Source organism: Bos indicus x Bos taurus, chromosome 19, assembly GCF_003369695.1.
Source record: "Bos indicus x Bos taurus breed Angus x Brahman F1 hybrid chromosome 19, Bos_hybrid_MaternalHap_v2.0, whole genome shotgun sequence".
Lineage (NCBI taxonomy): Eukaryota > Metazoa > Chordata > Mammalia > Artiodactyla > Bovidae > Bos > Bos indicus x Bos taurus.
In genome coordinates, this window is record NC_040094.1 from 62138703 (window position 1) to 62158324 (window position 19622).

Below are 19622 nucleotides of genomic sequence, written 5' to 3' on the forward strand. Positions count from 1 at the left end.
ATGAGGCCAATGCACTGCACAAGGCTGCCTGGAGCTCATCAAGTGGCCAAAAGACCAGAGTATTTGCGATTTCAAGGGATTGATACAAATCCATCTACAAGTTGATAGAGACCATTCTGCCAAAAGAGACAAACCAGAACAGGAAGGAGAAAGGGAACCCCAGCATTTTGAAAGGGCTAAGCACACTGGAAAATATCATGGTTTCCAGCCAACTTTGCACCAACATTTCACGAGCATGAAACTCTCTACAGAAGACAAGTCGGACAAGGAAGCGCCCTGTGACTGCAGGTGTTTGCGAGATCCGGGAAGCGTCTTTTTCAGTTACCGCCTGCCTTGCAGCTTTGAAGGCACTACCACCTACCTCACGGAAGAGTGCGCCGTAAAAGGTGACCGTGAAGGGACAGTCCACGGTCCTCATGGAGATATCCAGATCCATCAGGAGCCGCTTCTGCTCTTGGCTGTTTACCGTGGCCCGGATCCGCTGATCGGAATGCATGGAAAATGGATGGTTACTGTCCTGAGGATGGGTCTGTCGACAAGGCAGGGACCCCAAAGGATCCCCTCCCGAGAACAGTAGGAAAATTCACAGCATAGCTTCTAGCAACAACTGTTCAAATACCTACCCTAAAGGAATGCCTATCTGTAACAAATGAAAAGTAAGGAAGACTGTTACTCACTTGACGTACTGAATAATCCCTAGGAGAGAAGCAAACTGATCATCTACTGCGGAGAGTGTGCAAATGTTTGGGAAGACATTTCCAAGTTACAAAACAGTCTGACTTATCATGTGGGTTTAGCACAAGGAAGCCAGAGTATTCATTGATGTGGGGCTGATTTGGGCTCATACAAGGGAAAAAAAAAAAAGCCGAAATTCCCTCTTTATGAACAGGTAAAAATATATGGACCCTAAACAGAAACTGCAGAAGAGTTAGTTGATTGAGGAATGGGATAAGGAGGAGTTGAACTGAAATGGAGACACAGTTCATGTCTCTCTCTACTAAGAGAAGACAGGCTAACCACACCAGTAAGCGCAGCCTCACAGGCAACACGACTGTGTCATTAAATGACAATATAGTATCACGAGGCTTTCACATTTTTTGCCTGCGGAGCAGAGAGTCTGCAGGAGATGAAACTGGAAAATCTACAAGGTAAGGGAAAGATGTCAGCATTCTCCAAAAAATAAAAGGAATCCAGGTCATCTGACCATCCACATGCCTGACAACCCATCTAGAATTAACACACTGGGCCCGCTCCAAGGTCCTCCCAACATCTACTCAAGAAATATGCGATGATTCTAAATTTCTTTTTATAGCTCCAAAACTATGCAAATTCGCTCAAGATGACTTTACCCTCCTCTGTTTCCACAAATGGAGGCAATTTTGTCTCTCAGTTTGGGTTTCCTGATTTTCAGGGACAGATTCTTTAAAAGCAACAGAATAAAGCTTAAAAAGAGACTCATGAGACAGAAAACCAAATGCCATGTGCAAGCTCGCATCTGGATTCCTATTTGAAAAACCAACGGGAGAAAAAACAACAGAACGATCAAGGTGACGTTCATTCGGACCTGGTGGTGGATGACACTGAGGAAGTACTGTTGCTTCTTTTACGTGTGATGATGTGGCTGGTGGTCGTGGTGGTTCAGTCACTAAGTCATGTCTGGCTCTTGTGACCCCATGGGTTGTAGAGCCCACCAGGCTCCTCTGTCTGTGGAATTCTCCAGGCAAGAATATTGGCATGAGTAGCCATTTCGTTCTCTAGGGGATTTTCCCAACCCAGGGATCAAACCCACGTCTCCTGCATCGCAAGTGCGAACCACCGGGGAAGCACGATGTGGTGGCTGCATAAAGCAATTAAAAAGAGGGGGTAGGATTCAGCAGTTCAAAAAGACCCAGTTGCTGCTACTCATACCAAGGAGGCATTTTTGACATATTTGGAGGGAAATATCGTTCGCCACAAATAGGCTTTTCTGTCTCACCCCATAGAGTGAGACCTCATAGTCTTGCTTCTGTGAAAGGAGCCCATTTGCAGCTGGGAGGGACAAACATATGGACCGGGACCGGAAAACGTCTGGGGAGCGCGAACACTACCTTCACCGCCATGATCTGCTCGCTGGGCACGTGCCGCATCTTCTCCACCACCCCGTACGCCCCCCGGCCCAGCTCCACGATGGGCTCCAGGTCATCCGCCTTCACCTCAAAGTTCTGCAGGAGACAAAAGCGGGGTGCAATAGGAAGTTCAGCTCAGTGCAGTCGCTCAGTCGCGTCCGGCTCTGCGACCCCGTGGACCACAGCACGCCAGGCCTCCCTGTCCATCACCAACTCCCGGAGTTCACTCAAACTCATGTCCATCGAGTTGGTGATGCCATCCAACCATCTCATCCTCTGTTGTCCCCTTCTCCTCCTGCCCCCAATCCCTCCCAGCATCAGGGTCTTTTCCAATGAGTCAACTCTTCGCATGAGGTGGCCAAAGTATTGGAGCTTCAGCTTCAACATCAGTCCTGCCAATGAACATTCAGGACTGATCGCCTTTAGGATGGACTGGCTGGATCTGCTTGCAGTCCCAGGGACTCTCAAGAGTCTTCTCCAGCACCATGGTTCAGAAGCATCCATTCTTTAGCGCTCAGCAATAGGAAAAAAGGAAAGAAACCAGACACAGGCTACCCTGTCCTCCCTCTGGTTCCTCTGAGCAGTCCAAGGGTCCTTTCTGGTCCAGAACCTTCTGGTCTAGAAGCTTTGCCCAGCAGCCACTGAAAGCAAGAAGTGCCCGGGAGATGTGCAGACGCCCACTGTGGGCCCCCCTTTGTCCCGGGCAATACAGAGGTCCAGTTCCAGCTCAGGCGCCGAACGGCGCAGGGAGCGCTGCCCCACACAGCGGGTCTTCAGCTCCGCCCCTCGATGACCCTCAGGTCCGCCTGCTGACTCCTGGCGGCTAGCTCTAGGCCTGGACTTGGCAGAGCGTGGCCCAAAACAAACCATCTCTTCGCCTCGGAGACCTCCCATCAGAACCACAACAGCCCGATCCCAATTTGACATTTAAAATAGCAACTGCTCCACAGACCACTTCTGTTTACATTCAGATGTTATTGACCCAACAACCCCTGACAGCATGTTATGGAAAATTCATTTTTTCCCACTGGCCGGTGGCAAAGCAGATATATGAAAGGGTCAGGACGTTAACAGGCAGACACGACTTTTCTCACCTGATTTCCAATAGAAATGCAAGCTTTGGAGTCTAAATCCCGCGGTGGCCTGCAAAAGAGAAAGGAAAAACATGAGATATTTAACTGAATGTGACCTTCCCAAATCCTACAAGACTGGAGAGAGTTCTCCTTAAAAATAAGGTGAAAGCTCATGAGTAAAATAAAGCAGCATAAACAGGTTAATAGTGTGGGAACTGGAACAAACAGATGTTCTTAGAAATCACAGTCTCTGCACTTCAATTTCTTCTTTATTACGAAGATATTAGTACACTTCCTCATAGAATAAGAGTGGCTGCTAAAGGAGATGTTCTAAGCAAAATGCTTATTAGCAGAATGACACGTTCAAAATATAAATATGCATATATATAACTATATTATATGTAATAACATACATATACATTATATAAAATAATTATATATAATATAATTACTTACACAGGGGCTTACTGGAATAGCCTAATTATTCACATAACAGTACACACACACACACACACATACACACACACACATACATACACACACACATACACACACACACACACATACACACACACACACACACACACACACACACACGGCTATAGGCTCCCCAGGTAGCACTAGCGGTAAAGAATCCACCTGCAATTTCGGAGACCTGGGTTCAATCCTTGGGTCAGAAAGATCCCCTGGAGGACGGCGTGGCAACCCACTCCAGTATTCTTGCCTGGAGAATCCCATGGACAGAGGAGCCTCGTGGGTTACCGTGTATAATTCTACCCCTCCTACTGAAACTAACTAAATAAAACAATAACGAAAATGTGGGAACATAAACGCAGATAACACGCCAATCTAAGGCTTCAGTGGCAATCCTTCTGAAATGAATAGAAAACACAAACTAAGGTTTTTCTAAATTAATTTAAAACCCGGACTGAGAGGCAGGGATAAAGACGAACACACACACACACACACACAGAGGTGATGCTTTTATAAATCCTGTGTCTCTAAGCAGAGAATTTTTCTTCAGAAACACCTTCCAGAGGAATTAAATTTTCTGAGAAATCTGACTTCTCACTCTTAAAACCTCCGAAGCTCTTTTTCTTTAGTTGTCACCAACGGCTTGTACTAATCGCAACGGAACTGTGAAATAAAGGCAAATATTATTTGAAACATGTGACTAATATAAACAGTGAAAAATCCTTTGCAATTGTTCAGACCCTTCCTTTTGTAAAGAATGAAGCAACAGAAAAGGTCACTAGTTAATTATTCAGGGCTACCTCCAAGGGCATGCCATCCAGCGAGGCTGTTGGGTAAGACCTCTTCCAGAGCTAATATTCTAGCATTCATACAAGGGCTCTGCAAATCACAGTCAGTGAGTGTGTGCGAAGTCACTTCAGTCGGGTCTGACTCTGCGAGATCCCATGGACTGTAGCCCGCCAGACTCCTCTGTCCATGGGATTCTCCAGGCAAGAACGCTGGAGTGGGTTGCCATTTCCTCCTCCAGGGGATCTTCCCAACCCAGGGATCAAACTCACATCTCCTGTGGCTCCTGCATTGCAGGAGGATTCTTTATCTCTGAGCCACCAGGGAAGCCCATCAATTACAGTCTGTGACCCAGCAATGGGTGAATTTTACATGTTTAAAGGGCTGTAAAAAACAAACAAGAAACAATCTTCAGCAGAGGCCATTGTGGCCTGGTAGCCCCAAATATTTACTATCTGGTCTTTGGCACAAAAAGTTTGCTGATTCCAGTTTTATTCTAACCTTGCATTATAACTCTACCTAATAGGAGGGTTTCGTGCCATTTTCCAGAATGAGAAAAATGAAACCCAGAAAAACTCAGTGATATGCTGAACACACAGTCCTCAACAGGGCTGAAAATAAAACTCATGTCATCCGAGTCTCAGCCTTGACCTACGGAGAAGGGGGTACAGACGCTGAAAACTGGGTTAAGTGCTCTCCTTGCATTTCCTATCGCTGAAACACACACACACACACGAGTCATTATTCCCACATTCCAGATGAAAACCTGTTTGACTGAGACTTAAGCTATCTTCCTCCCGAGTGGTGAAGCTATGACTCACTCCACATCCGACTGAATCCAAGGAACCTGCCCCGCCCAGACCCCCTCTAGTGTAATTGATCACCAGCCCCCACCACGAGGGCTTCGGGCTCAGCAAGGCGGCCAGAAGCATGAAATGATGGCCTGAGGTGGACAGCCTGTCTGGGATTAGTTGACGCTGTAACCGGTCCAGGGCACACTCGTCTGTCTGGGGCAGTGAGGTTTAAACTGTGGGTGGACATTCTGTGTCACTTATTCAATATTTCAGTCCTCCAGGAAGAAAAGCGAACTTATTACAAAACTCCTAACCCTGTAAGGCCAAAGGTATTCCAGAGGCCACCTGCTATGATTGTTTTCTATAAACAGCCAGCTTTGATTTATGAAAATAATTGTTTATTTATACTTCTACATGAGTAACAAGTTTACTGGTTACTATTACACTTATTTGCCTGGGCTTCCCCAGGGGCTTAGCAGTAAAGAATCCTCCTGCAATGCAGGAGACTTGGGTTCGATTCCTGGGTTGGGAAGAGCCCACTTCGGGGAAGCATGGCAACCCACCCCAGTATTCTTGCCTGGAGAATTCCATGAATAGAGGAGCCTGGTGGGCTGCAGTTCATGGAGTCACAAAGAGTCGGAAACGACTCAAGCGACTGAGCATGCATCCATTATTTGCCTATAAATAACAATATTTACTTATAATCTAATGATAATATAAAGCACCTAATTGGGCCAGAGACCATGCAAGACCCTTTAAATCCAAAGTCTTTTTCAATTTTCACAGCTCTTAGAGGTATTAGCTTTACTCTTTTAAAATATTTATTTACCTGTTCTGGGCCTTGGTTGCGGCGTGTGGGATCTTTAGCTGTGGCGTGTGGGGTCTAGCCTCCTGACCAGGGATTGAACCTGAAAACCGGGTTAACTGCTCTCCTGCCAACTCCACTGGCAGCGTGGAGTCTGAACCACTGGACCATCAAGGAAGTCCCAGCGTTAGCTCTGTTTGAATGTGAAAAATGGACACTGAAACAGGCTAAATAATTCAAGGTCACTCAGTGAGACGGTGACACTGGAACGCAGAGCCACGCGTGACGTCCTCTCAACTACACAGTAAGCGACCCCGCCTCTCATGGGCCATTTGGCTCTGGTCGCCGGGTCTAACATGTGGCCAAGAGCACGTACTTGAGGGTCAGAGAGCCCTCAGTCTGTAGGCCAGCTCTCCCACTTATTAAGTGAAATAATAATAATAACAATGACACTGAGAGCCACATTCGTTGAGAAATCTCGCTGGAACACACACTGGGCTGGACATGTAATATGGACCGTGACATCCAATCCCCATAGCAACCACAGCCATGTTTGTTCCTGTTTTTCACAGGGGGCTTAGGAGACTTGGGTAACTTGCCGAGGATGTTCAACCGAGGAAGCTCAGCTCCCAAGCGTGAACCTACGGATTCCAGCACCGGAGTCTGGGTTCTGTGAGGTCAGTTGCTTTGAGAAGGACACCTGACCCCTGGATAGGCCTGCCTTCTCCCTTATAAAGCGAGCAGAATAACAACTGCCTCTGAGTTTCTCGTGAGGATTAACTGAAAGAATGTTGACCAGCACAGAATCCAGTTAGAATTAGGAATAGTTGCTGCCCATCCAGGGGGGGAGCAGCCAAGAGACCCGAGTCACAGACACACCAGCATCAGAGACGCAGTGAGGCGGCCACACGCACGGCCCGAAGAAGAACAGGGCTCTGTCCCGGGCTATTTGTTTGTGTGCAGTCCAGCGAAGGTGGCCGGGTATAAACGGCAAAAATCACCAAGCCAGCCGCACAAAACTGCCAAGGAAAACTCCAAGTGCGGAAACCACTTCTTGAGAAGCACCAATTTCAGCCTCAGGATTAATTTAATAACAATAACAACATCAACAGTGTATCATAAGCCTCTTCCTGAGCTGACGTGAGACGTTGACAATCGCAGAGGGACCCTGGCTCGACACGATGAAACCAAGAGTGTAGCCAAGGTTTGTCCCACCAGGCGAGGGTTAGACAGCAGAGAATCTCCCTTTACCTCTGCATAGCTTTTTAGTCATTTTTTTTATACCAAGAGAGGGTTTATGTGAGTTTTCAGAAATTTACTAAAAAGACGGACTATTAACATAAATTAGAAGAAGGGAAAGACTGCTGCAGCTGCTGCTGCTCAGTCGCTTCAGTCGCGTCCGACTCTGTGCGACCCCACAGACGGCAGCCCACCAGGCTCCCCCGTCCCTGGGATCTCCAGGCAAGAACACTGGAGTGGGTTGCCATTGACTAGCAGATGTTAAAGGGAAGAAGAATATAAGACAGCTGGAAGGCTGAAATGAGAATACATCCCAAAGGAAATAATAAAGATAAGAGCAGAAATCAACAAAATTGAAAGCAGGAAAATAAAACAATGTTGGCTCTTTTAAAATCAATAAAATGGATAAATCGCTAGCAAGACTAACACAGATAAAAAGAGAGAAGACATGAATTATCAGTATCAGTAAACAAAAGAGGATGTCACAATGTATCTGTCATTCAACAAGGAAATACCATGAGCAGCTTTACTTTCATAAATTCAACAACTTAGATGAAATAGGCCAATTCCTTGAAAACCACAAACTACCAAAACTTAGCCACAATGAGATAGATCATCTGAATTATCCAGTAACTATTAACCCAACTGAATGTGTCATTAAAAAGCTCTGGAAGAAGAAATATACAAGCCCATTTTGTCTCACGGGAGAAATTTTAGCACACTTTTTTTTTAATTGCGTATATGAAACCATTATCTTGTAACCCTAAAACTAATATAATATTATATGTAAATTATAGTTCAACATTGTTTTTTAAAGAATTACCACCTATCTTATACAATGTCTACCAGAAAACAGAAGGTGGTGTTCTAATCAACATATTTTATAAGGTCAGTATTATCTTAAATACCAAAACCAGAACATAATAGTACACACACACATATATACACACAAACAAACCCACTATGGATCAACATCTCTTATCAACTTCAGGCACAAAAATCTTCAATATTTGCAGAAATTAAATCCAGCAGTGTATAAAAATATAGTACACCAAAACCAAGTGGGATTATTTGAGGCATGCAAAGCGAGTTCAATATTTTAAAAATCAACCAATGTTGGGACTTCCTTGGTGGTTCAGTGGTTAGGAATCCGCCTTGCAATGCAGGGGATGTGGGTTCGATCACTGGTGGGAGAACTAAGACCCCACTTGCCATGAAGCAACTAATCCCGAGGGCCACAGCTACAGAGCCTGTGTGCCACACGGAGTCTGCACACTGCCAGGAAGGCCCCACACAAGGCGATGAAGAGCCAAGTGCCCCCGCTAACGCTCCATGATGCCGAATAAATATGCAAATACTTTTAAACAATCAATCAAAGTAATACATATCGACAGCACAAAGAAGAAAACTCCAAGATCACATCAACTGATGCACAAAAAGTCACTCAACAAAATTCAACACACATTCACGATGAAAACCGAATTCTGGTTGAGTATACTTCAACCAGAGAGGAACTTCTTCAACCTCGTAAACCACGTCTATGAGGACTTCACATCGTGCTTAATGGTGGAAGATGAAATGCCTTCTCTCTAAGATGGAAAACAAAGCAAGTCAGCCTGCTCGCAGCAATCTTATTTGATGTAGTATTGAACATTCTTGCCACTAAGATAAGGTAAGAAAATAAAGGTCGAAAACAAACAGAAGAGAAAGAAATAAAATGTTCTTTTTAGAGAAAGTATGACTGTCTACACAGAAAACTGTAAGAAACCTATCAAAAAAGCTCCTGGAACTAATAACTGAGTTTAGAAAGGTCACAGGGTATGCAATCAACTCAAAAATCAATTGCAGGGACCTCCTCGGTGGTCCAGTGGCTAAGACTCCACACTCCCAATGCAGGGGGCCTGGGTTTGATTCTTGGTCAGGGAACTAGATCCCACACGTCTCAACAAACACCCAGCACAACAAAAAAATAAAAATATTTTTATTGAATTTCTAAAGTGGAAATCAAAATTTTTAAATGGAATACAATTTTTATTGCTTCAAAAAAAAAAAAAGAAACACTTAGGTATAAATCCTAATAAAACTAAACACAGAGAATCTGTATGATGAAAACTATAAAATATTAATGGAAGACATCAAAGGGAATCTAAATACTTGGAGAAATCTACCACATTCATGGATTGGAAGACAGCAAAATAAAGATGCTAATTCTCCTTCAATCGATCTCTTGGTTCAACACAATTCCTACCAAAAATCTCAGTGAGTTTATTTGTAGATATAGACAAGCTTATTCTAAAACTAACAGGAAAAGATGAAAGCCCTAAAATAACCAAAATAGTTTTGAAACAGAAAACAAAGTGAGAGGAATCACTTTTCCCAAAATTAAGGTTTAATCTATAGCTGCAGAAACCACGACAGAGGGATACAGGCAGAGGGGCGGCCAGCCAGCTCAGGCACGCAGGCGAGTCTGGCTCTCTGCGACCCCACGGACCACAGCACGCCAGGCCTCCCTGTCCATCACCAACCAGCTCCCAGAGTCCACCCAAACTCATGTCCACGGAGTCGGTGATGCTGTCCAACCATCTTATCCTCTGTCGTCCCCTTCTCCTCCTGCCCTCAATCTTTCCCAGCATCAGGGTCTTTTCCAAATGAGTCAGTTTTTTGCATCAGGTGGCCAAAGGATTGGAGTTTCAGCTTGAACATCAGTCTTTCCAAAGAAATCCCAGGGCTGATCTCCTTCAGAATGGACTGGTTGGATCTCCCTGCAGTCCAAGGGACTCTCAAGAGTCTTCTCTAACACCACAGTTCAAAAGCATCAATTCTTTGGTGCTCAGCTTTCTTTATAGTCCAACTCTCACATCCATACATGACCATGGGAAAAACAATAGCCTTGTCTAGACGGCAAAGTAATGTCTCTGTTTTTTAATATGCTGTCTATTTAATATACTTTCCTTCCAAAGAGCAAGCGTCTTTTAATTTCATGGCTGCAGACACCATCTGCAGTGATTCTGGAGCCCAAAAAATTAAAGTCTGACGCTGTTTCCACTGTCTCCCCATCTATTTGCCATGAAGTGATGGGACCAGATGCCATGATCTTAGTTTTCTGAATGTTGAACTTTAAGCCAACTTTTTCACTCTCCTCTTTCACTTTCATCAAGAGGCTCTTTAGTTCTTCTTCACTCTGCCATAAGGGTGGCTGCTGCTGCTGCTGCTGCTAAGTCACTTCAGTCGTGTCCGACTCTGTGTGACCCCATAGACGGCAGCCCACCAGGCTCCCCCGTCCCTGGGACTCTCCAGGGAAGAACACTGGAGTGGGTTGCCATTTCCTCCTCCAATGCATGAAAATTGAAAAGTGAAAATGAAGTCACTCAGTCGTGTCCGACTCTTAGCGACCCCACGGACTGCAGCCTACCAGGCTCCTCCATCCATGGGATTTTCCAGGCAAGAGTACTGGAATGGGGTGCCATGTGTCATCTGCAAATCTGAGGTTATTGATATTTCTCCCGGCAATCTTGATTCCAGCTTGTGTTTCATCCAGCCCCATGTTTCTCATGATGTACTCTGCATATAAGTTAAATACGCAGGGTGACAATATACAGCCTTGATGTACTCCTTTCCCAATTTGGAACCAGTCTGTTGTTCCATGTCCAGTTCTCACTGGAGGAGCAGACCCAGAGATCATTGGAGCAGAACAGAAAACCCAGAAACGGATGCACACAAATATCCCCAATTATTATCTTAAAAATGAGCAAAAACAATTCAGTGGAGCAGGGATAGTCTTTTGGGCAATTGGTGTTGGAGCAACTTTAGCCAGTGAAATCCACGGGGAAAAAAAATAGAGCCCAACTGAAAACCCCAGGCCTTGTACAGAAATTAAACTCAAAATGTATCACAGACTTAAATCTAATATGTAAATCTATAAACTTCTAGAAAAGAATAGAGGAGAAAATCTTTAGGACCCAAGCATAGGGAAAGGGTTCTTAGACTTGTCACCAAAAACGTAACTCATGAGAGGAAAAACTGATAGACTGGGCTTCATCAACAGAGAGAGATGGAAAGAACCATGATGACTGGGAGACACTGCAATTGAGTCACACACCGGACAACTGTTTTGCATCGAGGATATAGGAAGAACCCTCAAAACTCAGCATTAAAAACAAATCTGACTGGATAATAGACAAATAAGTGCATAGACGTTTCACTGAAAAAGACACATGGATGGGAAATAAACACCAAAAGTATTCAGTATCAATAGCCGTTAGAGAAATGAAAATTAACACTGCAATGATACATCCCATCTACCAGAATGGTTAAAATGAGAAACAGTTCTGAGGAGAAACTGGGCCATTCATATGTTTTTTGGTAAGAATGTAATTTGGTACAAGCACTCTGGAAAATACTTGGCAATTCTTTCAAAACTAAAAATGGACTTACCATACGACCCATAATTGCACTGCTGGACATACATCCCAGAGAAATGAAGACTTATTTTTATGCAAGAACTTACACAGGAATGTTCACAGCACATTTATTTATAACAGCCCCAAACCAGAAACTATTTGTATCTCCTTCAAAGGCTTTCAGAGGCTGAAGGCTTTGACACACTGGTGTATCCACCCCACAGAATGGCATTCAGCAATAACAAAGAATAATCTGTGGGTACATGCAGCAACTCGAATAACCTCAAGGGAATGATGCTGAAAGAAAAAGGCCGGTCTCAGAAAGGATATGCATGATTCCATTTGCACAATAATCAGGAAGCAACAAGATGGAGATGGAGAAGAGACGAGAGTAAATTCCTACAGACAAACGAGTCCCGTCCGGAGAGCTCGCCCGTCAGTCCCACAGAGTCAGCGGGCTGCCACTCCCTCCTGCAGAGGCTCTTTCCAACCCTGGGACTGAACCCGCATCTCCTGCGTCTCCGGCGTTGGCAGACAGATCCTTTACCACTGTGTCACCTGGGAAGCAGGTCTGTAATGCTTCACTTGTTGCAACTAAGACCCAACTTAGCCGAATTAATGTATTTTTTTAAATTTAAGTTTCCATTGGAATGGCTATTATGCTCCCTCTGCTATAGTTTTTTTTCTTGGAATTGCCTTTCCTCCCCTGTAGATGCTTTGATGTGGTCCTGCCCCAAGCTGGGCTTGCCTGGTGGCTCAGCGGGTAACAAATCCACCTGCAATGTGGGAGACCTGGGTTTGATCCCTGGGTTGGGAGGATGCCCTGGAGAAGGGAACAGCTACCCACTCCAGTATTCTGGCCTGGAGGATTCCATGGACTGTATAGTCCACGGGGTCACAAAGAGTCAGACACGACTGAGTGACTTTCACTTGACCTTGCTCCCAGCTAGGCAACACCCTCCCCACAATGCGGAGAGACAAAGAAAGAGGGAGGCTCTGGGAGTGGGTGTCCCACATCACCAGGGCTTCGGACTCTCGGGGCCTTGGACCCACGGCTTAGCTCGTAAGGTGTGGTCCCGTATCTCACATCTGCCTTCTGTTCATACGGAACAGGATCTAAGTACAGGATGCTGAGTCCTCACCAAGTACTACCTTTCTACCCAACCCAAAGTTCACAGTGGTGGCTCCCTCAGGGGTTTATTCGGATAAAATGGAAAAGGAAAAAGTCCCCATCCAGTGACCTTTCTGAATTTATTTAAGACCCCATCTACCAGGGCTTCCCTGGTGGCACAGTGGTAAAGAATCTGCCTGCCGATGCAGGAGACGTGGGTTCAATCATCCCTGGGTGGGGAAGATCCCCCGGAGGAGGAAATGGCTACCTGCTCCAGTATCCTTGCCTGGGAAATCCCATGCACAGAGGAGCCTGGTGGGTTACAGTCCACGGGGTCACAAACAATCAGACACGACTCAGCGACTGAAGAACAACAAGCCATCTGCCAAACACGGCTGTAAAATTTTTAGCCAACTAAATTCAAAGGTACCCATTCCATATAGACTGACCGACTAAGATCGTTTCAGGTCTCAGAACTTGGCTTCCCCGCTTCAAAGGGCTCTCCTTTCTAACAAACTCCCTCCCGGTCAAAGCATTACTCACCCTTCTGAAAAGGAACTCCCATTCCCTGGAAACCTGTAAAGTACAAGCATTTGGATTAAGAGGGTACTCTTGCCAACTTACGTGGAACTGGTCTGAGGTTGTTCAAATGCTTCTTTGGGAATTTTAAGGCCAGGGTTTCGCTTCTTGCCTACAGGGAAAGATGGAAGGATAATGTTAAGGTCTACAAAAATCACAGAGTGAGAGCAGGCACAGAGATGGCAGCGCAGAAAGGACGGAACTGGGAGCCCGAGTCTCATCCCTGCATTCAGAGCCCCGCATCCCACCAGGAGCGCTGTGAGTGACGAGGCACAGTTGCCGGGCGGGGCAGAACTTCGAGTGCAGACTGAGGTCGTGGGTGAGGGCTTCCCGGATCCATGAAAGGCCCCTGAAGGATGCCAACTCTCTTTACCCCGGGAGACCTGCAGTCTCTCTCTGCTGGGAGGCTGCATCCCAGCCTCCTTCCTCCTTTCTTGTGTGACAATGGTGGGTGGTGTCGGTTAAAGGTTGTCTCCCTTTATTATGTCCATCAGGGCTTCCCTGGTGGCTGGTGGTAAAGAATCCGCCTGCCAATGCAGGAGATGCAGGTTCAATTCCTGGGTCGGGAAGATGCCCTGGAGGAGGAAACGGCAACCCACTCCAGTATTCGTGCCTGGAGAATCCCATGGACAGAGGAGTCTGGCGGGCTACAGTCCAAGAGGTCACGAGTCAGACACAACTGAGGGACTAGCAAACAGCGACGACAGCTCTCAGCCAAGTGTGGCCCCACCTCTCTCAGTACTCCGCAGTGTCTAACTGGGTCTGTGATGAGCTGATGGAGCAAACCAGGCAGGGAGAACAAAAGTTACCCTTCCCCTGCTCCGCCCTGCCCACTCTCAGCCACCGGCCATCAGTTACAACACCTGGAGAAGGGGAGAGCAATCTTTATTTACTTTTGCGCTGTTCCAAAATGGATTAAGGTAACAGAAGGGTTCACGCACGGAGGCTGTCTCTTCTCTGTGAGCCAGATGGGAACGTAATCGATGTATTCGTTGTTCCTAGGCTGAAACCACAAGAGAGCTTGGCTCCAACATTTCTTGTTGATGAGTTTACAAGAACAGATTGAGAAATGCCAGCTCAAGATGTGATCAAACCAGTCAGTCCTAAAGGAAATCCACCCTGAAGCTTCACTGGAAGGACTGATGCTGAAGCTAAAGCTCCAACACATTGGCCACCTGATGAAGAGAACTGGCTCCCTGGAAAAGACCCTGATGCTGGGAAAGCTTGAGGGCAGGAGAAAGTGGGCGACAGAGGACAAGATGGTTGCACGGTTCACATGGGTGTGAACAAACTCTGGGAGACGGTGAAGCACAGGGAAGCCTGGCACTCTGCAGACCATGGAGGCAAAAAGAGTCGGGCATGACTGAGCGACTGAACAACAACAGGTGATCAGAGCAACTCGTCTTGTAAGGACCCCGGGTTTTCCTCACCTAAGGAGCGCCTGTGTCTCTCGGGCTTGGCAGGAAAGCCCAGAGCAGAGCTGGACGGAACACACACAGGTTTGCTTTCTCTCTCACCTCTCTCAGTGCAAGCCCTGATTAAGGCCCTGCACAGAGATGCTGAGTCTGTGCAGAAAGTGAAGAAATCAAATCCTGATTTCCTCCTTGCAGGAGAACACCATCTGCAGACTTCAAGGACTGCTCACCATTAGACAGCCCCCGCAATGGCCTGGTCAGAATCAGAATCCGGGTGCCCAAGCACCCACGTGGCAGCTTTTCCTCCATTCCCCAGTGGATGAAGTGTAGAGGGGACCAGAGAGAATGAAGAGGGGAAGTATGGGATTCTGGGTCTGTAAAGACCAGCTTACACCTGGTTTCTCCACATGCAAAGAGCCCTCCAGGGTCACTTGTTATCCAATCCTTATTATCCTCAGCTATAATATGGTGTATTAATAGTAACATCAATACCTATCTTACCAGACTGATGCGAGAACCATGGGATAACACGAGGAAGAGCAATGAAATAATAATAATTATAATCACGTCAAAAACAATCTGCACAGTCTCATTAAAGAAAGGAAGTCATTGCAGAAACTCTGGGCGAGAACTGGCTGTATTAGGGGACCCAAAGCAAGTGCTCTGTGACAACCTAGAGGGGTGGGAGGGGGTCCAAGAAGGAGGGGACATATGTGTGCCTGTGGCTGATTCATGGTGCTGTATGGCAGAAACCAACACTATAAAGCGATTATCCTCTAATTAAAAACAAAGATTTTAAAAAAAGAGCTGCCTGTGTTATCTCATAGCCCAATATATCGAGACCTTTCTTTCTGCGCCATCAAAATCCAAAACCCAGATTAACTCTGCCAAAGCGCATAAAGCCAGCAGGCAACGTGCTCGATGGCAGTCAACACAGAGAAAGCCTCTCTTACTGGAGTACAGCTGCTTTACGATATTGTGTCAGTTTCTGCTGTTCAGCAAAGGGAATCAGCTCTGTGTTTACACATATCCTCTCTCTTCTGGACCTTCTTTCCATTTAGGTCACCACGGAGCAGCAAGTCCCTCTGCCACAGAGTAGGTTCTCACTAGCTACCTGTTTTACACATAGAATCAGCAGCCTATATGTCAGTCCCAACCTCCCAATTCACCCACCCCTGCCTACAGATGTCTGTGTCTCTCTCTCTTCTTTGCAAGTAAGACCACCTCTACCATTTCCCCTAGATTCCACATACACACGTTAATACACGATATTTGCCGGAGAAAGCCATTCAGAGCCACCTCCAATGCGACAGGTCATCTCGGTTCTCTCGTTTAGATTTCCCGATGTGCGTTTTTAAGAATTCGAACCTCACCATTTCCTTTCCTATCCCTGGAGCGCCTACGGCCATTTAGTACATGTCACTGAGTTAGTTCCTGACAATACACAGAGCTGTAGTGTACACCAGAAGGATGCTAAGGCTGGATCTGATTGTGAGAATTCAAACAGATAAATGGCTGGATTCCAACAATTCCCATCCGTGGGCCTCAGCTAAATTCACGGCGAAGGCTATTTTTCCCCGAGATACTCTAGGGAGGAATGAACAAACGTGACTTGTCTGGATCTCGACATACAGATTCCAGTACAGGTGACCGATCCCAACTGATCCAGCCCTGTAGCTCTCCCAGATAAAACAGAACGAAACTAAAGTAGATCTTGCCTGTGAAAACGCCTCTCCAGATGGCTTTTGATTCATGAAGCAACATTACTCTCCTCTTCATTCCTAACTCAGTTCCTACATCTCTCCTCTTCATTTCTAACTCACCTCTTCCTAGATAGACGTCAAGTAAGATAACTATTTATGGAGAAAAACAGCTTTGGAAAACTTTAACATACCAATGAATTATTACATCACAGCAATGAATGATTAGTTAGTTCCTTAACAGCAATTGACTCCAACTAAAACCCACCAAATCATCATATGAAGAAACAGCAAAAGAAAGAGGAAAAAAAGAAAACCAAAAAAACACTTTTGGCACAGAGACTAAAGAAAGAGATGGCCAAAACAACAGTAAAGTCTTCTCAGTATAGGAAAAGAAGACCGCCCCCCGCCCCCTGCCCCGCCACCCCAGGTTCTTCTCTGACAAAAACTAGAAAAAGCACTCCAAAATGCTTTTGGACAAACAAAACCTGGTTGAATTACACCATCAGAAAACACCCTGCCTTCGTGTTTTAAAAGTAGATCAAAGAAAAGAAAACTCACAAAGGCACACGCCAACACTCCATAATTCACTTACCTGCCCATTGCTGGAAGAGCAATCCAGTCAGAGAGCAGCAGACGTGACTCTGATGCGGTTTTCAAGGCTGCAAAAAGCAGGAGCCGCAGAAAACCCCACAGCAGGCATTTTCACTCAGCTCCTGAGACCACACTTGAGCGAGAGAGACAGAGCTGCAGAGGCTCCACCCTCCTCCAGCTCCCGTTACCCTAAACCTCTGCAAGTTCATTGTTTCCGAGAAGCTCCGACTTCAGCAAGGGAGGGAGACATGCGTCCGTTTGAACGACCAAGGTGTGACGTTAATCATCAGCCAGACTGGGAGGGATAAACCGACAAAGTGACCCTGGAGAGCCCAGCACTCAGCCACCTTTCTATAAATGCCTCTTTCATTTCTTAGAAGAAAGGGACACATATGCAGTCCGCTTCCAGCTGCGTTTACTTGAAAGCAATCTGCTCCCCTTCGCAAGGCTGCCAACCAACCTGACTCTAACATTTAACATTGTGCTTTTTTGAAACTTAACCAGACGGAGCAAAATGAATAATAAAACGAGGTGACCGACTGATAAATGGCCTTTTTGCTTGATATTCAAAAGCAGAAATGAAAGCTAGCTCAGAAAAGAGGCTCCAGGTTTTGTCACATGCTGGTAACCAGCCTTCTCAGAAGACCGGAATTCTGTATGTTTCTGCAGATCTCAACCAGCTGTGTCCTCTGAACTGGTTCAGTCTGCAGAGGGTAAAAAAAAATCTCCTTGGCCTGATGGAGCAAACATATGTGGCCCCATCTTACATCAGCCAGCGGCCCGCCCACACCCGTCTTCTCAGAAAATATTGTAGTCCCACTACACACATATATTTGCAAAATGCATCTTAAACCAAAGCTGGGTCCTGATGATCACAGCCCAGAGCAAAATGCCATTGGGAGAGAATTGGGGGGCGGGGGGTGGGGTAAAGGAATAAAAAAATCTTACCAATACTTAGAAAACATTCACCAAGCCACAGACATACTCACCAGCTCTGACAGTACTGCAAGAAGCGGTACACAGACCTCGCTCAGCACCGGCTGGGTGAAGCTGAGCACGAAGGGCTCCCCTCATGAGCCTTATGACACAAAACAGAAGGTCCTGCTGCAGGGCCAACCCCAGCAGCAAGAGGATGGTGTGGGGTCAACAGAAGGGGCACCGTGAGGCCAGCTTGGCCAGGGTGAGGGGGCTTGGTGGGGCGTGATTGCAGGGGTTTACCATCATTGACCCAGCCTAACAAAAGGGTGGCTTTGCTCCCTGCGCCAAATGTATTTTAAAAATCTGTTTCCCAACGTGAATGGGATTTCCAGCCAAGGAACTGGCAACCTGAAGGCCTTGGCTGCCCTCACCTTCATACTTGTATACGAGGCTTGAGTTCCAAGGGCGGCTGGCGCTGAAATCAGCGGAGAAGTGTCACTGAATGTCCTTAAATCGCAATGATCGGATGCAAAGCCACACACAGAGCAGAGCAGAGAGAAGGGAGCGCAGGGAGAAAGCCGGCTCTAGGATGGTGATACCAAGGGGACACAGAAAGCCCCACCCACCCCTGAGGCTCCAACCAGGATGCCAAGTGTCTCCGGAATTACATACAATGGAGACACCGAGAGCTGCACAGCTCACTGTAAACACGCAGCCGTTTTTCTTTCAAGCAGGCAGCTGACGGTCCTGAAACCCCGTCTTTACCTGCCCTTATGCTCACGACGCCCCAGCCCTCTTACCGACGGAACACAATCTGCGAAAATCAACGCCCTCATCACACGCCCCCCGCCCAGATCTGCCCAGACCCCGGCTGCGCCTTAGGAAGCACCGCCCACACGGCCGGCTCCCACGTGCTGGCCTCCGAACATAACAACAACTCAAAGCAACTGTCAGAATGTCTACTATTCTCATTTAAAATGCCCACTCTGTCCACTACCGTCTTCGTTTATTATGCTCCTCACACCTTTGCTGACAATCTTGAATCATTTACTTCTGCATTGATGGATTCGTGTCTGAATCTGTGCATTATTAATTTTCTTATCCACCCCCCCATAAATGTCCCATTATGACGGCAATTTTGTGCAGTGCTTCCACAGCATCTGTATTTGTGAACAGAATATTCGTTGTTCTTTTCTCAACTGTTTTGAACTTTAGTACTGAGGCCTTCAATTTTTTTCTTTGAAAAAGTACACACTAAAAATACTGAGCCACTACGATGTACATCTGAAGCTAATATAATATTATATATCAACTATAATTATTTTTCATACAGCAAATTCCTGTTGGCGATCTGTTTTACATATGGTGATGTAAGTTTCCATGTTATTCTTTCCATACGTCTCACCCTCTCTTCCCCTCTCCCCATGTCCATAAGCCTATTGCCTGTGTCTGTTTCTCCATTGCTACCCTGTAAATAAATTCTTCTTAAAAAATAATTTTTTAAGCTTTTTATTTTATATGAGAGTATAGCTAATTAGCCACCGGACTTCCCTGGTGGCTCAGATGGTAAAGCATCTGTCTACGATGCGGGAGACCCAGGTTCAATCCCTGGGTTGGGAAGATCCCCTG

General features: G+C 46.1%; 1 protein-coding gene across 3 annotated transcripts in view; it reads right to left on the minus strand.

The window, feature by feature from the left end:
* Positions 1–19622, minus strand: part of MAP2K6 (mitogen-activated protein kinase kinase 6) — a 106186-nt gene that overhangs the window by 21183 nt on the left and 65381 nt on the right. For 2 of the 3 annotated variants that reach the window (XM_027519120.1, XM_027519121.1), the window contains exons 2-5: positions 13412–13478; positions 3200–3248; positions 2088–2201; positions 362–481 (exon numbers count right to left, since the gene is read on the minus strand). In XM_027519120.1, the coding sequence (XP_027374921.1) occupies positions 362–481; positions 2088–2201; positions 3200–3248; positions 13412–13478 (350 nt within the window). Of the gene's footprint in view, positions 1–361; positions 482–2087; positions 2202–3199; positions 3249–13411; positions 13479–17076; positions 17384–19622 lie in introns of those variants that run through there. The other variant, XM_027519122.1, reaches the window with a different exon arrangement.